Source organism: Pogonomyrmex barbatus, unplaced genomic scaffold (genome assembly GCF_055798465.1).
Source record: "Pogonomyrmex barbatus isolate J1 unplaced genomic scaffold, ASM5579846v1 scaffold6, whole genome shotgun sequence".
Taxonomy (NCBI): Eukaryota; Metazoa; Arthropoda; class Insecta; order Hymenoptera; family Formicidae; genus Pogonomyrmex; species Pogonomyrmex barbatus.
This window is the reverse complement of record NW_028297160.1, coordinates 5,768,668-5,791,450: the sequence shown is the minus strand read 5'-3', so window position 1 is coordinate 5,791,450 and position 22,783 is coordinate 5,768,668. Positions and strand designations below refer to the sequence as shown.

Genomic DNA, 22,783 nt, shown 5'->3' with positions numbered 1-22,783 from the left:
TATTTTGTAGAATATTTTTATTGGCTCAATTCCCTTGTTTTATACAAAACATCTAACAAACACAGATGCTTCCGGCTGAATTTATTTCGACCTGCCCTTACGAAAAGCGGCTAATCTATCAATTTTGCATCTAAAATGCACTTGTGTCTCGCAAATTCCCGAAGGATACGCTACGTACAACGCGATTATCGGTTTGCTCAACAGTGCTCAATGTGGATGCATCTAATGGTTAATAAATACTAAGCTACTAACAATATCGGTAAATGTAATAAAATGTCAATGTATATGTATCTGTATATGTTTATGTTTCTTTTGTATGTACGTGTATCTGTACGTCTGTGTTCGCGTGTTTGTCGTGTGTAATACTCAACAACTCTGCGCTAAAGTTCAGCCGCGGACGGGGACATGAGGCTAGGCCATGGAAACCGATTTTACAATTTTCTGCATAACATTTTTCGCTATATACAAAAATGACCACTAGATCCTTCTGTTCCTGGACGAAGAGCTTCGCGCGTGCGTGGGGCCATGCGCTCTATCTCTGACCTCTCTGATCTCTCATCACCGGAGTGAGTTTCGCGAACTCGATCCTGCATCCACGCATCCGACTTTGGGAACGGGGACACGAAACTTGAGAGGCGGCGCGGTGACGACGCGGATGGTCTCGACAATGTGATATGCCTTCGTAGAGATCTATTTAGCAAAAGTTCGTTTAATCCATTAATGCCTAAATTTTTATAGATTAATTAACAATTTATTACCGCAACAACAACAAGGTTTCCTCCACCAGGTTTTTCGTTGAGTTTCGCGCCGATTCGCGGTTAGACTTGCTGAGCTAAACAGCGCGAGGGCGCAATATACCCCGGATACTTAACAATTTTCTCTAAGGGGAGGGAAACGCCTCGTGACTATTCCAGCCGGGGTTTCCCGGCTTCTCGTCCCGGTTTTCCCGCGACGGATCGGATCGAATCGGATCGTCGCGTGCGACCGCGCCGTCGGGAATTTCGTTACACGCGCGTTGCGAAGCAACCGAGGATGATCCAATTTCGGCGTGGAATACTGGACTCGGCACGAACGTGAACGTTCGGAGCTCACCTGTCTACGATCGGTTGAGCGACCTAAGCCTAAGAACGTGCCATTTAGCAGAGCATCGAATCGACGGGACATTAGAATTATCGGAATTGATGCGTTTCGGTTTCGGAACAGCGCGTTCAAGAAAAGATTTATAATACAAAGATTTACAGGTGGATTAATGTCAGCCATCACAGTGCGCACGTGTTCCGAAATAATCTATTTATAATTATGTAAAATAAAAAACCACGTAAAAACTGGAGCTTAACAGATTCTTAAAATTAGCGTTCATAACATGTACTTTCACGTTTTTATTAAAAAAAATTAGTACGACTTTCTCGCTTGTAAAATTATCACTTCAGTTTCCTGAAATTAGCAAAATTTTTTGTCTTTTTGCTTCTCTACCCGTAGAAGAGATCAATACTCTGCGAGATCTCTGAGAGATCATTTCGTCGCAAATTGGGGAAGATCTTATTAATATTTCCGTTTCAAAAAAGTTTTACGCTTCATTCGTGATACCGCATGTTTAAGGATTTTCAATCCTCATCACGGAATATCTGGTGTTACTCTAAGTCCTTCGAACGTACGCTACGCGTGTTCGCTTCGTTCCGGAACCGAACCGAATCGAGCCGGGGACCGCGGTTCGATGCCCTGTGTCTAGGCATCGGGACAGTAGGGAGGGGGTAGTGTCTACGGAATGTTATCTACGGTATCCTTGTAGCCTGCGATGATTCGTAAGAGTTGTGCGCCTTTTCTCTCGTCCGGTTACCGCGTACCTGCACGCGGGGGAAAAGTGGGATGGTGGAAGGGTGGAGGGAGGCCGCCCGGGATTTATCATCCCTCCGTCGCGACTCCGCGCGATCGAAGAGGGTGCGATCTCTCACCGTCCGTCGGGCGCGCAACGCGCGTGTCGCGGTACGCGAACGGCTCTCTACGTAGCGAGGAAACAAAAGTGTGAGAAGGACAATTTTCGTTAAGCGGCTAATGATTCGTCCGGCGCATTTCCATGGCCGCGATGTCGTCCACGGAGATAAGCTTTTCTATGGGGATGCACGAGAGCTCGCCGCCGACGCACGACTGCGGCTGCTGCCACCTGGCCTCCCTTTCCGCCTCCTTGGCCTTGAGCTCGGCCTCCCGTGCGCGGCGTTCCTTCAGCTTCAGCGAGAAGATCGCCACCGAGCGTGCTCGTTTCATCAGGCTCTGCTTCACGCGGGTCTTCTTCGCCTCCCGATCCTCCTTTGTCGGCTTTTCCTCCTCCTGACTCGAGATGGTCTTGCTGGAGTCCGACAGTCCGCTCGAGTCCTTCTCCTTTTCGGCGACATAGGACTGCCGTTCGCGATGATCGTGTGCCTCCCGCGTTTCCCGTGTTTCCCGCGTTTCTCGGGTTTCTCGCGGTTCTCGGAGTTCTCGGGTTTCCCGATGATGATGCTGGTACTGCTGCTTCTCCGTCTTCTCGCGCTCCTTCTCCTTTTCGGGAGAAAAACGGAATTTCTGGTTCCTGTGAGCCATCGCCCACGGCGGCGCCGATCTTTAAGTAGGAAACTAACGTGTTAGTACCAAAATATAAAAACTTATCAAACAAAATGTTAAAAGATGCGTAAATAGAGTTTTTTTTATATTTGTGATAATCCGAGATAATCTGTTTATAATTAAGATAAAAACTGAAGTTTAAAATATTCTAAAATAAAAATTGAAGTTCAAAATATTGTTGAAATTAAAGTACATGATAAAAATGAAGAAGATTCCAAGCTAGAAGAAAGATTTGATCAACGGATATATTTTATCCTTTCCGGAGAAAACGGCATATTAAAAGACTATAAAAAGAACTTTTTTTTTAAATAATCTGTTTATAATTATCTAAAATAAAAATTAATTCTATAAAAATTGGAGTTCAAGACATTTTTGAAATTAAAATATATGATAGGAATAAAGAAGAAAATTTCCAAAAGAAAGATTTGATCGGACGATATATTTTATCAAAGAAAAATTATTAAACAAAATATTAAAGGACACATAAGAATAATTTTTTTACATTTGTGGTCTAAGATAATATGTTTATAATTATCTAAAATAAAACTTTCTCCATAAAAATTGGAGTTCAAGACATTTTTGAATATAGATAAGAATAAAGAGGAAAACTAGAAGAAAGATCAGGGAGTGTATTTTATCAAAGAAAAACGAGACTTCTTTCCATCTACCTGAGAAGATCGCTATCTGAAGAGGACGCGAGTTCTTTGGAGACGATGCAGTCGGTGGACCTGTGCAATGTCAAATCCTCCTCCCGTCCGCTCACGGCACCGGCTCCGCTAATTTCGGAATCGCTCGATTTTCGTCCACCAGGCTCCAGACCTAACCGACGTACCCAATCAACGCCGCCGTGCGGTCCTATGGTCAGATGATGACTATACTGATCGTTGGTACCGGACGCTTCCGGTTCGTTGCTCAACCACTCCCTCGAACGTCTTCCTACTGAAAAACTCTCGTCAATGCAACTCATTTGTTCTCTAAAAGTCTGACGCGATTCTTGATGCTTTTGTGACAGTTATTAACATGTTGTCTGCCCCCAGTACTTTCTACACGTCTTCCAAATTTTTAAACATAAAATAATAAAAAATTAAATAATATGATTAAGAAAGAAAGATAAATTTTTGATTATCGAATAACGCACTTTTTACTTTATCATCACTCTTTATCTTATTCCAAATTTTATATTAGATAATTATATTGGATTTATCTTTTGCAAACATTTTAAAAAAAATTCCAGTAGCGTCAGTCACGGAAGATCTCCGCGGCAGTCAATATGTCAACAGTGATTTGAGCATTGCGCATAAATGTTTGCTGTCCGCAAAATTGTTCGCGGTCAGAAAATCGAACCTCGCTCGCCTCCGGGTATGGAACACCTCGGCGTGTTACGAATATCCCGGCTGACGTTGGAATTGCTCTCGGGTAGGAACGGACTGGTCTCGCTGCTGCTTCCACCGCTTCCGGCGGGGGTCTCGACCGTGGGTGGCGTCTCCGCGATCCTCGGCACCGACGCAGCGCTGGGCGTTGTCGGGCCACTCGGGGTATGGGTGGTGGTCGAAGCCAAGTTCGGGGTGTCCACACGACTGGACGTGGTCGCGTAGCCGGTGCGATTGGAAAGCAAGTGCTGCTCTTCGCTTTCTCCGTCTGCTGGACTCACCACGAATCTCCCTGAGTTCGAGCGAAATTAATAGCTGGTAGGAGGAAGGATATAATGCGACGGGTAAAGCGATTAACACTTTCTCGCTGATAGAGCGAAGTCATTCATGGATAGGAAATTGGATAGATAGTTAATAATGGTTGGACTGGATTGGGAAGACTGGGATACGAAGATGTTTTAATTTTTAAAGCTTTTTTTTAATTTTTTAGCTTTGATATATATTATGTAAATAGAGCAGCTAGAGAATACATGGAAAGAAAGATTTCCTTGAGGTATCTAAAAATTTGACCAGATCTGTAAAATAATTTAAACAGTTCTGTAAAATAATTTTGTTGGATTATTAAAATTATTATATATTGGATGTTTAAGCACGATAATAATAATGCAAAATATTTTAACAATTAATGTGAACGTTTTATATAATTATTTTGATTCGGCAAAATTATTTTCAGATCTGTATCTGGCCAAATTTTTAGATATTTCAGCAAAACTGTTCTTTCTGTGTGTGTGTGTGTGTGTGTGTGTGTGTGTGTGTGTGTGTGTGTGTGTGTGTGTGTGTGTGTGTGTGTGTACACAGAATACATTATATATAGATGGATTATGTACCTATCACTGTTGTTGGTTGTTGTTCTGGTGATGGAGTCGATGACAGCCTTCGGACTGCCTCGCGCCTCAGGAATTCCACCTTAGCCATCTCGGTAGCAACCCAATGGGGAATATCGGGAATCGCACAAATAATCACGAATCGAATCGCGAACATTATATGTTCCAATGCCACGATTAATAAAATCGTCTGCGTTGCTGACATTTCTGGAAACATTCGTTGCACCTGCCCACTCAGTCCGATCAGGGCGCAGTTTACTAAAATAGCGACCAAGCCCATCGCCTCCATCGCGTTCTATTAAAGTCGTAAAATTGAACATGTAAATTAGGCTAAATATTAAATTTTTAACATTTTACAATGTGTCTTCTAATATACGAGCATAATTTTGCAGATTTTCATGCAAAAATAAAAAAAAATTTATCCTAATTTTAATTTCAAATCACGTTTTTACCATCGAATATTTTATTTTTGTTTTGACAGACAATAATTTTTTAACAAATATGTCATAAAAGCTTCTGCTTGACTAAAGTAATCACTTTGAATACTTTTCGTGAAGATAAATAAAGATGATTTTTTTTTATAAGGGAGAAATTTTAATATAAAAACAAATGTAACTTAGCAAGATCAGGTATGACACATTAAACTTTTTACATTATTTTGCGGATTAAATTCATTCTCGAATTTATGCCCGCGTATATTATAAATTCGAAGATCGTTTTTCACTTACTTGCCATGTGCCGATATTCGAGACTCTACGCCCGAAAGGTCGTTGAAGCACGAAACATAGTTTAAATGCGTCGCCGCGTAATTCGAGCAAATTCCCAAGTAAAGCAGCCATCGCAGCCAACGGAAATGCTGAAGAGAAGAGACAAACGTATCCTAGTTGCGATAGCATTTCCAAATGCTCTGAAAACGCTCCGTCATACTGCAAATTGAAAATCGTTATTCATTAAACTTATACGACATGTAAGTATTACAAGTATTTTACGAATTGTCTATAAATTAGAAAATTTAGTCGAAAAGATTTTTATTAGACATTGTATATAAGTTTATATAATTTTATATATCATATAAATTTGCATATGATTTTTAGCGCGATTTGTTATTATGCTATATATAATATTATATAAGCAGAAAACTATATAAGTATAACTACTTTAGCAAATTTATATAAATACAAATATAATATAGAATTTTCTAATATTTATATACAAAAAAATCGCAACTTGCTAGCTTTGTTTATAATGTACATATATTTATATATAAAATCATTCAAAACTAACCTGGTAATATTTGGCAGTGAAATAAGTATAATATAAATTTATTTATATATTGTAAAAAACTTAAAAAAGAATGTCGATACGATGTCAACAAGGTGTACATATTCAGTGCTTGTTTCGTGTCTTTAAATAATTGAAACATGATAACTTATATCTTGGGCGTGCACACATTAAAAAAAACTTGATTTTTGGCAAAACGCAAACAAGGGTGGGCTTTGCGTGAGATAAGCCGTGAGAATTCTATTCATTCCTGTCGGTCACTTGAAAAGTACATAATATTGAAAAATATTGTAACATGTTATGAAAATAATTAGCCAACCAAATTGAGATGACGAAAATTTAGAAATTATTATTACTATATTATTATTATTCTTATTAATTTACTTAAAATTATAGTAATATTTTGATCGTCAAGATACTTCAACATTATGCATTTTTGGAAAGAGTTGTTTGTGACAGAAAAGATTGATCTTTAATGAATAGGATGAATATGATATTACCTTCCTGGTCGATACCTGTGCGTCGTCGATGGAATGGGTGTGAAACGGGAAAAAATCATTAAAATTCTGCAAAAAGAAATGACGAACAAACGCAACAAACGACGTTATTGCTATTAATAATTCGACTCAGTCGTCATGCGATAGCGTGCTATCTGAGCGGAAACAACGGACGAAAAGATCTTAGAGGTGAGATAAGTAGATTGATCTATGATACGACGCGTTCGATTCACTCGCAGTCTCGAACAACGCATTGACGGACAACTTGCTCGAAACTTGCTCGAGGAGAGAAACTTTGACGAGAGGGTGGCTCCGAAGCATCCATTAAAGCACAGGTCTAATTATCGTATTAACTCGACGAAGAAAATGCGTCTTAATTCGCTTTATTTCTCGTATATATCTGGACGTATCAATCGTTTTCTCGCTTGCGAGTGCCTCGAGGTCGAGATGCGTGTGTGCGGTGTAGTGCTCCCAGAAAAAAACGAAAGAGCTATTGGCTAAATCTAGACCAAACCTTGAACGTAACGTCACTAAGTAGAGAATTAGTGGGATGCCCTACTCTGTAGAGGGAACTCTCCAGTTCTGCCTGGCTGACGTTCCGCTGCTTCGACTTGCCGCTGTCGGGCCTGTCCTCTTTCTCCTCGCTGTCCTTACCGCCCTGCTGTGCCTCTTCGCCTCCCTCCTGGCCGGGGGGCGGCCTCGCCTCGCTGGGACTCAGGGCCCCAAACAGCTCGAAGCTCAACCGCGCCAGTCGTAGTTGCTCGATCAGATACGGCACCGCGGATTCCTTCAGATTACCGATCACCTGGCGAGCTATGAGCAGAGCCGCCAGTTGCTGAAACGCAAATTCGTATTCTCACTCACGTAGGTTAAAACGCCCCACGGGAGGGACAATTGAATCCTCACCTCCTTGAGTCTCTCTTGATCTTGAAGATAGAAGGCGATGTAAAACAGCGATAGGAAGGAGTTTACAAACTGAAACTGAAATATAGGATAGTCGTTGTAGATTATCTAGAGATCGCAGTGACGTTAACATATACATCATATGTACAAAACGCACACAAAAGCGATTACAAAGGCCTGTGATGTATAAGATTATTAAGCGTAAGCAAAAAAGTGTTCTTTTGCGAAAAGAATGTTCATGCAGCGACAGAGACAGCCAGAGCAGGCACTTCTGCTTTAAAACAAAAAGCTTCAGGTCTATATTGTACTTTCTTAAAATGTCTTCCTCTAATATAACGATTGCTTATTCCTCAGATATCGCGGTTACATTTTATATCAAATTTGTTTGTCTGAATCACAAATTATCGTATCAGATTACAAAACTGAATAAATAACAATTGAAATATTATTTCTGTAATTATAAAAAATTCTAATTTTTAATAATACGTATTGTATTCATATTTTAAATGCAGAATTTATTACATCTGTTAAAACATGTAACGTAAAATAATTTCAGATTGAAATTCATTTTTTTATAAAAAAAAAAATTATTTTGTCTGAAATCATTTGTTCAGCAATGTTATACAGTGTATTCAATGAATTCTGATATACTCGATAAAAAAATAATTGTAATAAAATATCACGGTTTGTTAAACTAATCATGATGAAACTATTAAACTATACTTCTTTAAATGTAATGTTATATTCGATTTTTGAGAATTAATGTAAAATTAATTTTTTATCGAAAAATTAAAATTAAGCGGGTCAGACAAATTACCATATAATTATATAATTTGATCTATTATTGATATAATTTTAATTTTTAAACTCAACTCATAATACGCCATAAAACTTTTTTATGATATATTACGAGTTGAAAAATCTAATATTAAAAGTCTGTTATACATAATTACAATTTTAGCTTTTTAATTCAACTCATAATATACAATGAAATAAGTAATGATCTAAAGATAAATGATGAAACTTTTTATTAATCGCGTTTAATTAGAGGAGGACTTGTGTACAACGTTTAGCACAACATTGATAGTCTATTCGTTGAAAATGGAGAGTTCTTCTTATTACCAGTGCCACTTTGTAGATCAGATGATTCTCGTACTCGGTGTCTAGTCGATAGTTTTCTGCGTCCAACACACAAAAATCACAAATACTATCTACCGCACCATGAACGCTCTCCAAAATTTAAATGATAAACGATAACTGTATCTATAGTATGTCACAGGTTTAGTCACACAAAAAAAGAATAGAGCAACAATCTTTCATGTAAATATGTATAACGTTCTCGTTACATAGTCTTTCAATTAGTCTCTAGAAGAAGCTAAGCCGTGGAAAAATTATCGAAAGTATATGCTATGCTCTTGAACTAGACGTGCATAGTGTACCGTAGAATACATATATCGATGCGAAAAGTCGGCAAATGGCGATTGTTCGTATTTTGAGTCGCACGGAGATACGATTATGTCGCAAGAGAGAAGAGAGAGAGAGAGAGAGAGAGAGAGAGGAGGGGAAGATGGAAAGAAAAATAGAGAAAGATAGTGTAAAGTATAAGGATTTGATTATCATTGGGATACATACCCAAATCGTTCAACCACACCGCAACCTTGAAGTACGCCTCATCCATTAGTGCAATCACCACCGCGAGCAAAACCTTTGGCACGTAACTGAGCCAGAATCCGTAGCCTCCAGATTCAAGATGCGCGTCCCACCAATCCTATAATTTTCCGCAAAATTAAATTAATTTTTTGTCAAAAAAGAATCTATATAAATCTCATATCACGTTTTCTTTCATTTCTTTCTAAAAACGAGTGCAATGATTCGCACTTATGTTACACTAAACGTATTATATATATTTTTTGGACTTAAGTTTAATTTAAATAATTAAATCATTATTACATCTATATCTTATTTTCAAGTGATCAGAAATTTTTGTTATACTTGGGAATAGTAAACTTTAAACAATATTAATAATCACTTCTCTTGCTAATCAATCCACATTTTTTTAAATGAGCAGAACTGTACAATGTACTATACAATGTACCTGTATCTGAAAACTCAGGATCATAACGATGAAAACGAAGAGTAAACAGATCGCGATAATAGGCACGCTCACGAAGTATCGAAACATATTTCTTCGCCACCTGGGATACGTCGGTTCCAGCCTACCCGTCACCGGGGAGATCTCCAGAGTTCCCTGAACAACAAACAACGACAATTGCTCGAGCTTCATGTGGATTTCACAATTAGATGTTCGACAAAAGAGTCCAGAGTTATAGCACTTTCTATATTTTTCAATTGTACGACGTAGCGAATGTGTATTCTATTCTCATAGTGCTGTGCAGGTGTAGACGTTGGAGTAGCACACTACGGCGTTACTATGCCGACATCGGAGGTGCTAAGACGTAAAAATGTTCGAAAGGTTCTTACTGTAAACAGAGGTCTAGGCTCGACCAATAAATCGTCCCTCTGATCCAAAGTGCCCCACCTGTACGCCAATTCCGCGCCCCTCCTTTTCCACGTCTCCAGGTATACGGTAGCCCATATCACGTTGAACACCGAAAACAGAACGTACGCCACATCCTCCACCGCTTGGTTCTTGCCGATGATGCCGACCTGAACAATCGGAACAATTCTCCAGTTACTGGCATTTTCACTCGTTTTCAAATCTTCGCTATACGAGAATCGACTTATTTTACATACGTTCATTAAGTAAATATCGTGTTTCGTGCATTTGCTTATGTTTTTGCTTATGTTGTTTGAATTATGCCGGCGCATACGTACCCAGTATATGACACCCACTGCAGCTGGAACAATCAAAGCGGTGGTGTAGTGGCCGAGCCAGGCGAAGTACATGGTAATTTTCACCCCGAAGTATTTACAAATGTCGTCCAAGGGTTGGGGGCTGAGGAACGCGCGGACCCAGCTCCGTTGCAGTTTCTCTAACGCGGGTAATTCATGAAGAGGGAAGACCTAACAAAAGAGAATCTCGTCGAGAATCACAGCTCTTCACTTCAACGGGGGGGAGGGGGGGGGGGGAAGGAAGTTCTCTGAATCTCGTCGAAGAAGGGTGCGAAACGAGAAACGATAAAATCCGTATACCCATGTACCGCACCTGAGAAATAATACCAGACGAAATGCACTTTGGGATAATCGCTTGACCTTCCACCATTTTAAGACCGGGCAGACTATGGAGATCCTGAGGGCCGGCCCTCAGGGTGTGAAGTAGATGCAGCACCAGGGACTGCCTCTCCTGGGTGGTGAAGAATCGGATCTCGTCGTCGCTGCCCTCGAAGCAGTTAGCCTCGGAGCCGACGAATTCCTTGAATCCACCGCCGAATTCCTGTCGGAGGGACTTCGGTAGATGCACCTCCTCGGCGGCTTTGAGCAGACTGCGAGCCGAGGTGAGGTTACGTCTACATACGATTGTTCTCGCACGTGTGCGGCGCCTCTTAAGCGCGCGTTCACGTTAAAATATAAGTCTACCAAGAGAAATTAAACACTTACACGCTAAACGGCGCCGTAATGTAAAACCCGTAACTGTCCGACGAGGCGTGATGTCGCACGTGAACTATTAGCCCCGGGGTTCCAGCCCGGAGCCGACCTAGAAGCCACATCAAGGTCTCGTCGTTCGCTCCGCTGGGGAACATCATGACTACGTCGCATTCCTAAAAGGCATCGAGGTGAACTCCTTGCGTGACAGATAACACGACTGAATTTACAATTATCTCTTTATCTCAATATTCTTCCGTATATCAAGGGTGGATGTAATAGAATTAAAAGTGATTTAAATGTTGACATTCTATATATAAATAATTTTAAAGGGGTTTGGAAAGCAATTTCTGTTTCTAAACTTGTCATTCACTGACCTGCGAGAAAATGCGAAGAAAAAAAAAAAAAAAGGTTTTGGAGGAGTAAATTAAATTTATTGGACTACCACGCAAATCCATTAAGTCAGGGTACGCTCTTCGAGCGATAGTTCAACGGTCTTACATGTCGTTCGTAAAATATTAATGGTTTCCAACGCGACCGAAAAAAAATCACTCGTAGGTTTAGTGGCGTAGCCAAGTAGTTACGTGCATTACTAGGTCAGCCGTGTTATCGAGGTATCGTTGTACGTGAATTGGCAATACCAAGCACTATACCAGTTGGATTTCAGCCAGCTTATTTTGATTCGCGAGTACTAAAAGATTAGGATAGTGTAAAATAATGCAAGTAAAAAAATCGATTTTATCTTTATGGAGAGAAATTGTTGCGTTATATACGTGATCAATTAATCGCTTTGTGCGAGAAATTGCTTATGTCATTATCCTGATACTTTAATAGTATTGTACCATCAATAATTCCCTTTCTCTCTTTTCCTTTCTTCCTCTGTAATAATTTATAAGATTAATTAGCGCTGTGTGTAATGACGTGATAATTCCTTTTCCAGTAATCGAAAAAAAATCGAAAAAAAATTCGCAATATATATGGTATCGTGAAAAATGCATCATAAAAATGTTCTTTAGATATACATATCACAATTTCCATTTATATGCGGAAATGCGTATTATTGCAAATGGTGCAAGTATATATAAATGGAAACAAATATTGTTATGGAAACAATTAGCTTGCAAGTCACACATAATATACAAATTCTATTATATTCTATAGATGCATTGTATATTATAGTATCTATTGCATTTGCATAGTTTAATTTGCACGTTTAGATATAAATGAAATGAACAGATGACTGCATATAAATAACATTTTTATAGAAGAATATAATCAGTTCATAACAAAAAATGAATTTTCAAAAATCAGTATAGACGATATTCCGTCAATTTCCGAAAAATTATATTTTTTATAAAAAATATATTTTTATAAAAAATATAATATAAATTTACATAAAAGTGAAAAATATTGTGAAAGAACCAGAAGAGTAGTATGTAGTGTCATAAAATATAACTTTTTTATTTTTTACTTAATAGATAGATTAGTAAGATTTAAATGTTTGTTTTTTCGAAAAAATTATATTATATTTGTTCTATAATATAATGTATATAATATATTGACGGAATTTTATGAAATTGATGACGTTATATGAAACTATGACACTTAATAATAGAAACAAAACACTTGATTATATCTTACAATAAGTGAGCACTGATGATATATGATAATATACATCATAATCGCCAGTGTTTCGCTACGCTACAATCATTACGCGACAACCTACTTGAAAAGACAGTAACAAAGGATCGTAGACAGTGTCGGTAAACGATAGAGTCTTATAGAAATATTTCATAACATTAAAAATCTTTATAATTTCCAAATTTATTTAAAATAAACATATGATTAATTATAATACACAAATAAAATTGTTACTAAAATTTGATTTCAATTGTAATAACTCTTTATTCTTTTCCAAAGATTATTTTAACTATGAAAATAGTATTTAAACTATCACACAAATAAATTTAATGAAATTCTTATTTTTTATAGAATTAATTTTATAATTATCTTGAATAGAGAGAGAGAGAGAGAGAGAGAGAGAGAGAGAGAGAGAGAGAGGTGAAAATTTATGAAATTTTAGAGATGACTTATTATTGAAGTAAAGTCATTGTAAACGTCCTCAATATTCCATAAAATAACACATCCAAGATAGATTCTCGTCACATTGTGCTAACACGACAAAAATGGAATTCGCAATTCAACACGGAATGGTAGAAGGACAAACAAAATAGAATACAGAATCAACAATGTAATTCGAAAGTAAACCTTGCAGTAACACGCGAAGTTCTTCGGTATCTACTAATAGCTTAATGTGGAGGATCGATATTATCACTTGTGTAGAATCATTCGTAATGTTTAACGATCGTTACTCACAGAAAGTTTGGCTCGATTATTCCAATTAAAAGAAAGTAAGCAAGGTTTGTTTTTCTCTAAGTTTGTTTTTCTAGACTAAAACTCAGAATTTATATTCTTATTATTCGTATCGATGTATTTTCTGCCATCATTAGATTTTCGCGATAACGTTATCGAACTGTGCTGTATATCATGATTGATGTAGATGGTCACGGGGAAGAAACGAAGATACTTTGAGTACCTATCGTTAATGGCAGCACACAGAACTGCCGTTATCGCTACGACCATGGCAATCAAATACAAAACGGATATACGAACGATATTGCATTACCAAACGAGAAAACTGTCATTGCCTTTCATCACAAAAGAGTATTCGCGCATTAAACTCGTTCTGGGACGTAAAATATGACATATATCTCACTCTTTCAATAACGTTTGGAATTAATAATTTACCCTTGCAAATTTATTTATGTAAATGACGTTACGCTGCATATTAAATATGACATTGACGTGTGCAATTTATTTCGAATATTACATAATTGGGCACAGCTCGCAGGTCTCCGAAATGATATCGAAATTAAAACAGAACACAGCTTGTAACGTTCGTCAAATATTATTTCTTCAAATTTAATGTTGAATAATGTACAATGTGATATAAACAATAGTTTTGTTAATAAGGTAATTTAATACAACGCGCTTAAAAATTCTTTCTTCCGAGAGAAGTTGTTTTTTCCAAGAGAAGTTTCAAAGTTTTGTATCGCTACTGTGCGGAGAAATACATATCGATTCGAAAGATGTGAACTTTCGAAATTTCCGCAGGGACGTGTCGTCCGCGATGTCGAATGAATATTTAATAATTTTATTCTTGCGTATCACAAAAATATTTTTTCACTCTATTTAACTATATTTAACGGCATTCGAAGTACATACCTGAGTAGGAACCTTTTGTATCCATAGGCGGCGGGGGGTCATTAAATGGCCTGTACATGGTATTTTTCGTCTTAAAAGACGGGATGCTGTAAAGAAAAACATGTACATAATTATCGAGATCATTGAATTTATGTTAGACGGATATATTAGATCAAGAATTACAACGGACATGAATGAAAGGCTTACGCGTGCAGCCTTTGTAATATTTAATTATCCCGGTTATTTATTAACATGACACGTGTAGTCTCTCTTATTTTTAACTAGTGTGAGTCCTAGCTTAATGTGGGCGTATACCTTTTTTAAAAATCAATTTTTGAATTGACTTTTCCCAGATTGAATCTCGACCGCCTTATCGAGAAAATAAATTTATGCACATTGCAACATTGAACGACGATTCCTCAAATAGATTAGCTGTACGTTCCACGTTAAAATGCATTAAAAGTTTTACAAATCGTTACAATCAAAACGATCTCGTATATATTTCTCGCATATATTTCTATTGGAAAAGAGGACATCGATTTCTTTTTTTTTTTTTTCTGTGCGAATTATCTCAAGCATTATTGATTACGTAAAATACAATTTATACTTTTATCATTTTCTCTTATATCTTTGTACATTCTATATGTTGCTATGGAAAAATAGAAAGCGATAGTTAATAAATATTTTTTAAAGAAGAACAGATAAGATTTAAATAAAAGAATGAAAAATATATTCTTAATATTCGATGGTTCATTTAGCAAATCTCGAATAAGAGAGTCATTAACGTAGCAGCATTATATTTGTTCACTTTGCTTGCAAAGCAATTGCCAAAGAATAGCGTTTCAACGTTTAGGGCTGATTTCTCTGTGACGTCAGTTAACTTGAGTTGTAGTTTGATTGTCTCTTCTGTTTGCAGAAAGGGACGGAGAAACAATTAAACTACGGTTAAAGTCAATCGTCGTGGTAAGAATCGGTTTCTCCGAACACGTGTAACAAAAACCAGACGGTAAATTATATTGCTCTGCGAGGGATGCGACCATTAATCTCACATACACAAAAACATGTAATGACTAAAAATCCCTCGACAAGATAAAGTACGTGCGATTACTTCGAGCGGACCCGAAGGTATCTAGCGTAGGCGTGAAGACGGGCATCCATCTACATCGACCGCAAAACTTTAAAGCTCTCATCGGAATATATTGTCGTTAAACGTCAGTGAATTCGAAGTAGTTCGATTTTGCAAAAACCAGCTTTTTTATAGAGAAAGATGAACTACTTGCAATTTTTCTTATATTACTTACTAAAAATATGTAAAAAGACATTTAGACAACTGTTTTCCATTTCTGATAAATTTATTTATTTTAAAAAATTATTAAATTAAATAAACTTAAATGTACAAAATTTTGTTTGGACAAAATTGTTTGGACGAAACACTAAATATTTTATTTTCAACTGATATTAAATTCTACGTATGAGGACTTTCTTCAAAATTGCGATTTTAAAAGATGCAGCACTGAATCTTGTGATAATAAATATAATCTCTAAATCAGTGTTTTTACTAAAATATTATTTTGGGGGTTTTCCAAAAATATCGAGACAATGTAGCATAAATGATAGCAGAGTTCCAATAGCAATGGAGCCAAAGGGATTGCTAATGTAAGCGCACCTAAGTTACTCTGTATTCTGTATGATATCTCTTAGTTCAGGAATATGGTTTGAATTATGATTTCCATTAGTACTATCCATGGTCATGTAACGATAACACCGGTGCAATCAAATTACATTTTACACGAGAAATCTTTTCATAAAATCTTTTTTATGTTATTACTTGTATTTTTATATTTTTCACAGTTTAGTTATAGGTCTATAAAAAAGAACAATGATAGATGAATATTGTGATAGATTTGATGAATAAATATCGTGGAAAAGAGAAAGTAATTTGCATGTAATTTAAAATCTAACACAATAATTTAACAAAGATTGGCTCTCTTCATTATAGACTTCAAAACTATTTAAATATATCTTGATAGATCTATGAAGGGTGTATATGCCATATGAGAGAAGATGTTTATAAAAAAAATATATATATTTTTTTTATAAATAAATTATTTTATGTATATATTCCTTAACAAGCGGAATATTTGGTGCTGAAAGTAAATTAATAGATTCTGTTAGTTTTATTACTCTCCTAATTATTAATGCTCCAGCACGCCGCAGTCGCACGTCGCTCGTGCGGAAATATTTGAATAATTAATAACTTGCGAGCCATCAGGTCAGAAATTCGCACCTCTGAGATCTAGAATATACGCCGTGGTTAAACTGCCACGGGAGGTCCCCCCATTTCCGAATCCCTTCGGATGAATCGTTGCTGAAATGCTAGCATCGCATCTCATTTCGGTGGGGGTTGAGAATGGAGAGAGAATCCCTCTTACGTCACAGCCGCGCGTATATACAGATTACATATATATCTGTACTCTTCGCGCGCGAAGTGCACGCTATCTACATCTCGTCTACGGACGTTTTGCCACACAAAACGCGGAAATTACGGACACGACCGCCTCGAACGAGAGAAATCACGCGTTTCCGTCGAGGACGTCCTTTAACATCTCCGATGCACGCATCATGTATGCACTCGAGCAAAATGTTGTCATATGCAATTATGGCAATTATGCGAAATATATGTGTGTTTAAAAATGCATATAACGTAAATCAATTAAAATGACAATTACGATATTCTATGTTTCCGCATAATAATTATAAAGCAATTGTAATTTTCTGACTAGCTGTTAAGCAAGAAATAAAAATCGGAGTATACTCCGAGTTTTATGAATTATAAATTAATTGTAATTTGTAAGCAATAAAACTTAAAAAATAAGCGAATTAATTATGCTTGATTATAATTGAATCAATATTGTCAAAATTGCCATTTGACAAAATTTACAAAATAAACATTAAATTTATAAATTATTTTTGAAGTATTTAATTTACAAATTATGTAATCATTTTTTATATTATATTGCATATCGTTATCTAAAAGATATATATTAAAAATAATTATATTTAATTATATAATTTAAAAAATATAATATAATTATTATAATGTAGCATTAACACATGATTTACATTTTAATTTTATTAACGTATACATGAAGCATATTATATTATATTTGTATTATATATCGAATTATTTTTCACATTTTTTTCTGTAATTTCTGGATTAGACTGGAATATAAATCTCTTGAATATAAATCTTTTCTTGATAAAAATGTCTTGATATTTATGTTTTATTTTTGATAATTTAAATTTCTACAAAATAATAAAAACATAAGTCATATAATATCTTAGTAATATAATTTTAATTTAAAGTTTAATTAACAAAATAGGTCAGAATTATCACTTTTTATTATGTAGGATTTTTTAATAACACGTATTAGATACGCTTCTCTTTTGTTTGCAAAAGTGAAGTAATAGTCACATTTTCTCAGTGCGGTGTGTAAACAATATGTTCCACATTTTTCCGCAACTTATATCTGGCATCGTCATATGTCGTCCAGCTGCACGAAATCGTCCGTAGGATCTTTGCTATCTTCAGTCTTGACGCAATACTTTTACCGCTCATACACACAACCAACAAAGAAAAATGTCAACGAGAATTATTTTGCAATAAATTGAGATCAACTCTTGCTCCGAACCTTAACCGTTTTTGCGTTCTTGTTATCGTTTTAGATTTTTAATATACTCTATATTTTGTAAGCACACGATTATAAGTATTCTCCAAGTCGAAGCGCATACAAACAAACATTTGTGCACACACAACTTTTTACCGAATACTTATGCTTCATCGGCTTTGTATGCTCGGAACGAGGTCAATGTACTTTGTCTACACTTGCAGTCCGATGCATCGGCCGACGACAGCGAGCGACTTGAAGGCGCCAGTGCATCCTATAAAACTATGAAAGCTTTCCCGTGTTGCGCTTTCTTGAGGAAAAAGCTTTATTTAAAAATAGTTATGATAAAATTATATTAAGACGTATAAATAAATTAAAATTGTCTTTAGATATCCTCTTCGTCTTTTCATTCTGTCATATTAAATAATTAATTTATTGCCGTTTATTTCTTGATTAGAATTCATGCTAAGAATTTTCGTAAATTTTTATAGTACAAGTTTTACTAGCTTTTATATTTTATAATTTATTGTTTATATTTATATTTTTCAAAGCGATAGCAAAATTAGTTTTTCATAAATACGTACATTAATATTAGATTATAAAATGCAAAAAGTTATTTTGAAAGTTTCTTAGATTTTGTTGTAATGAAATGTTAATATGATGACAAGATAATGCGATTTTATCAAGATAGATTCACGGCTTCACATTAATTGAAATTTTCTGCACTGTATAAAAAAGGTGAAATAATAAAAAAATCTGCATCTCTATTAAACACATTATTTATTAAACATATTATTCTTTATTAAAATTACATTTTTATGGCAACATTTATAACTTGCAATTGCTAAGTGAAAGTCGATTATATTTCAATAAATAATATAATACAATATTATAGGATCCTAGTTCAAAATATACAATATAAATTTTAAATTTACTATACAATATAAACTTTAAATTTAATTTGTTTTAATATTTTTTTTAATTTACTGTAATTTTTATTGTGTACTCCATTGAAATGTATAAACGCCTTTTTTCTCTTACAGATTTAATTTAGGATTTAATTTAGTTGTTTAATACACCAATAATTTTCTCTTTTATGAAGTTTTCCAGGAAAACAAGAAGAAATTTATAATGGTGGAAAAATGAAGTGTAAGAAAAGTCGAGGGAAGTTAGGAGTAGAATATTATGTATACACCTTCCTATCTTAATTAAATTTTTAAAAAAGAATTGATACAAAAGAATTTGTTAGATAGAAATTTATAGAGATAAAAAAAGATTTATAGGCAAATATAAAAAAAGCAAATATTAACATTCTTATATTGTCTAACAAATTTGTAATTATCGGATACCAAACGAGAACTAAAATTGATTGAAATTTTCATCATAACGTAAAGTTGCGGTAGTATCAACTATCATTTGATCATTCCTTCGTTCTAAGCTTCATATAAATGTTACCTGAAACCGCCAGTAATCAATGAATAATACAATATAGATAATGCACAGTATGCCATATCATTCGGTTCAATGCGCAGTTGTGATGTGACACAAAAACAGGTCGAGTAGCGTATTCGAGCAGCACCGATGTTAACAAGTGCTAAGCGCCCTTTTTGCTTTATATTTTCTAAGACCTGTACTTTTTAAGAACATGATCCTCTTTTTTTTAATTTTGCCATTGCCAAAGTTGTTTCCTTTTAATGTTTGCAAAAATTGACAGCTTGAAGAACGCGTAGGATTTCTTTGATCTGAAGTTTCTTTATAAATTAACTTAAATTAATTAAATTGAGATTTAAATGGAAGATTAAATATATGAGATAAAATCATATCAAAACAAAAGATATAAAAAAAATATAAAAAATATATTTATAATCAGACAAAATATTTTCATCTTTTAGACAAATTTCATATTATGTGTCAAACGAATTCGGGTTAACGTTGTTTTTGATGAAGTTGGAGCCAAAGTTTGAAACTAGTCTCGCGTGGATTTCGTGCTAATTAAATTTGTTAATAAGAAATTTTTGAGACTTAAGAATTTCCTGGTGATAAATTAGTTATAATTAGAATTGATCATCCTGCCATAAATTTATATTATCGTAGACTTTGACGTATCACGTTTAAGATATAATATTGTAAATACTTTTAATGCCGACTTAAATATTTTGGAAGATAGAGAATTTTTTTGAAACAAATTTGATGCTTACAATATAAATTGCATAAAATAATTAAGTTCAATTAAGAATTTTAATTCATGGAAATTTATGAATCGACATCCAAGAGATTTAACTATGTGGAAATAAAAAAACGCCTAAAAATATAAATGGAAGAGTGAAGACATATTTCTAATTTAGTAGTGCAATTCTTTTGTTTTATATGTAATTTTCAAATTTATTTCTATGTAAATTGAATATAAAATAACAATCATTAAAACGTTAATTTAACTTTTTGTCGATCACATTTAATATATTTTACGTATTAGTATATAATTTTATTATATAAATTTTATTATTATAATATCTGGATTATACACATCTGGATTACACACATCTTGTATATAATCATTATATAATTATTTATAGAATTAGCAATAAACTATTTTTATATATCACACTTACAAACACAAACACATAATGCATTCAGTCCACGTGTGAGGGATTCTTACGTAACTCTCGTGCTCGCATAAAATATGTTGAATGTTAAAATTGACAAAGCGTAAAAGATGAGATTTGGCCACATGGAATTGCAGCATTTTCTGCAGCTATTTCTATGATAATACTGGTTTTTAATGTTAGACAAATATATTTTATTAAATATTTAAAAATCTTATGTTATGAAAATTTTTTTATATTTTGAGAAAATTTTTAAATAATATAGGCTTAAACAAAATATTTTAAATTTATAATAGTTAGTTTTTTATTAACAGAAAAAGAAAGAATAATGATGAATTTGATTATTATTAATAATAATTAATTATTATTAATAGTAATAAAATTTTTCTTTATTTCTTCTTTTTTATAATGATATATATTACATTAATACATTTAAGTAATTATTAAATACGCAAGAATGCATTTTATAAATTACGTGTTTTAGAATTTTTATCTATTTTACTTTTATTATAATTTTACGAGAGAGGAGAAAATATATCAAGTTTAAATTATATAAGTGTATACAAAGTTAACAGAAAATTTAAATTGCGTGACAGGGAGATGCTATCGATTAATTGTGAAATAGTTTCTGTTTGATGTTCTATCGCATGAAAAGATCTTGATGTATCTGTGGTGCATATATGTACCCGCATAAATGCCACAACAGCAACCATTTCGAAAATACAACTGCAACATGGCGGTCTGGAAATATCGAGGTCGTGAAAAGAGAACAACATAACATAAAACACGTTTCTTTTGCAAAAATATTTATCATCGTAACTCGAGCGTAGTGTCATTTTGTCGTTCTGTTAGAATCCGCATGAATTCATCTCCCCCGAAATGCATGTATTATTTATGAGTCTCGTCATGTTCGCGGATACATCAATAGAATTGCTCCAGCATATTTCCATAAGATATTTCTATGAGACTGTTAATAACAAAACTAAAGAAAGTGCGAAAATTATTACGTAAATTCGCGTTCACATATTGCCTGATACAATAATTAATATTTAAAATTAACTCATGAATCAAATTTTAAAATATATAATAAACGTTAACACAAAGACGAGTTTGAATTCTGAATACTTTCTCCAAAGGAGCTATTCATACATTCCACGCGCTAGGGATCTGTGAAGATCTAAATTGGTATCTCGCGATGTCTATCTCTCAGTCACTGTTCGTGATATTAAAAGCGACATGTGTGCGCGATTAATATCAGAAACCACATAGAGTCTCGCGAATCGGTATTAATTCAGCCAGTTCGCTCTTCCACGATCACTCCGTAGAACGAGGCCAGGAGCGGATCGCAGAGCGTTCCGCCTATCGGGCGGCATCATGGGGAAGGAGAATCGATCCCGATATCCGTGCACCAGAAAGTCGAAGGGGATTTGGGACTAGGGTGCCCGCGGCGACGAGTGGTTGCGCGAGGTTTCGTAAGGCCGCGGCGACGATCGGGGAACGCGGTGGTATCGCGCGAGGGAAACGAAAAGAAGTGGCGCCTAACTCACCCTTATCGAGGGTCTCTCGGGCCGCGTGTATGACCTTTCTGCGACGGAGACCGTCGCCCGTTAGGGCGCTCGTCATCGCGCTGGTGAGGGTCGCGCCGGTGGTCGTCGTCCTGACATCGTCACCGTTCGCGCACTCGTCCGTCGTGGACGTGGACGTAGTGGCGGCGGCGGCGGCGGCTGACGCGCGATGATGATGGTGGTGGTCGAGGAGATTGATCGGGGACCCCTCGCCGCCTGGCATAATGTCCCGGACTGCCAGGGACCGTAGTCCTTAGCCGGAGGACCCTTGCGCCTCAACTAAATTCTGATTCCTCTCACTACGTCGTTCTCGTCCGCCCTCTCCCCCCACGCCTCGTCCCCGTGCCCACAGTTTACTCCTTGCACCCCTCTTCGTGGCCTCGCCGCTTCTCACCCTCCGTCTCACCTACGTGGCTACCATGCCACCTAGCCGTCCACTCGCACGATGACGACGAAGGGGGTGAGATCCCTTCGAGCATCCCCCGTCGTATTTCCGGTATCCCTCCGTGACGTGGCACCATCTGCACGTGCGGGGTTGAACTTTCCCGATCGATGGCGACGTAACGGTAGATTCTGGTCGGGGCGCGAGATAAAATCCATCTTGGAA

At 35.8% G+C, this 22,783-nt stretch overlaps 1 protein-coding gene across 5 annotated transcripts; it reads right to left on the bottom strand.

Annotated features, from left to right (window-relative positions):
• Positions 1 to 2: 2 nt before the first annotated feature.
• On the bottom strand, positions 3 to 22,533 carry wwk (anoctamin 8 white walker). 5 transcript variants are annotated; one of them, XM_011634307.3, is made up of 16 exons: positions 22,159 to 22,533; positions 14,362 to 14,447; positions 11,092 to 11,252; positions 10,700 to 10,976; positions 10,369 to 10,557; positions 10,015 to 10,200; positions 9,629 to 9,781; positions 9,166 to 9,301; positions 8,656 to 8,711; positions 7,537 to 7,611; positions 7,145 to 7,465; positions 5,581 to 5,778; positions 4,856 to 5,147; positions 3,943 to 4,260; positions 3,267 to 3,453; positions 3 to 2,596 (listed from the first exon to the last, which is right to left on the bottom strand). In XM_011634307.3, the coding sequence occupies exons 1-16, from the start codon at positions 22,397 to 22,399 to the stop codon at positions 2,050 to 2,052; spliced, it is 3,423 nt and encodes a 1,140-aa protein (XP_011632609.2). In that variant the 5' UTR covers positions 22,400 to 22,533; the 3' UTR covers positions 3 to 2,049. The 5 variants fall into 5 exon arrangements, with proteins under 5 accessions (XP_011632609.2, XP_011632607.2, XP_011632608.2 ...); XM_011634305.3 differs by having other exon boundaries at positions 3,267 to 3,537; positions 22,159 to 22,532; XM_011634306.3 differs by having other exon boundaries at positions 3,267 to 3,534; positions 22,159 to 22,532.
• Positions 22,534 to 22,783: the final 250 nt, after the last annotated feature.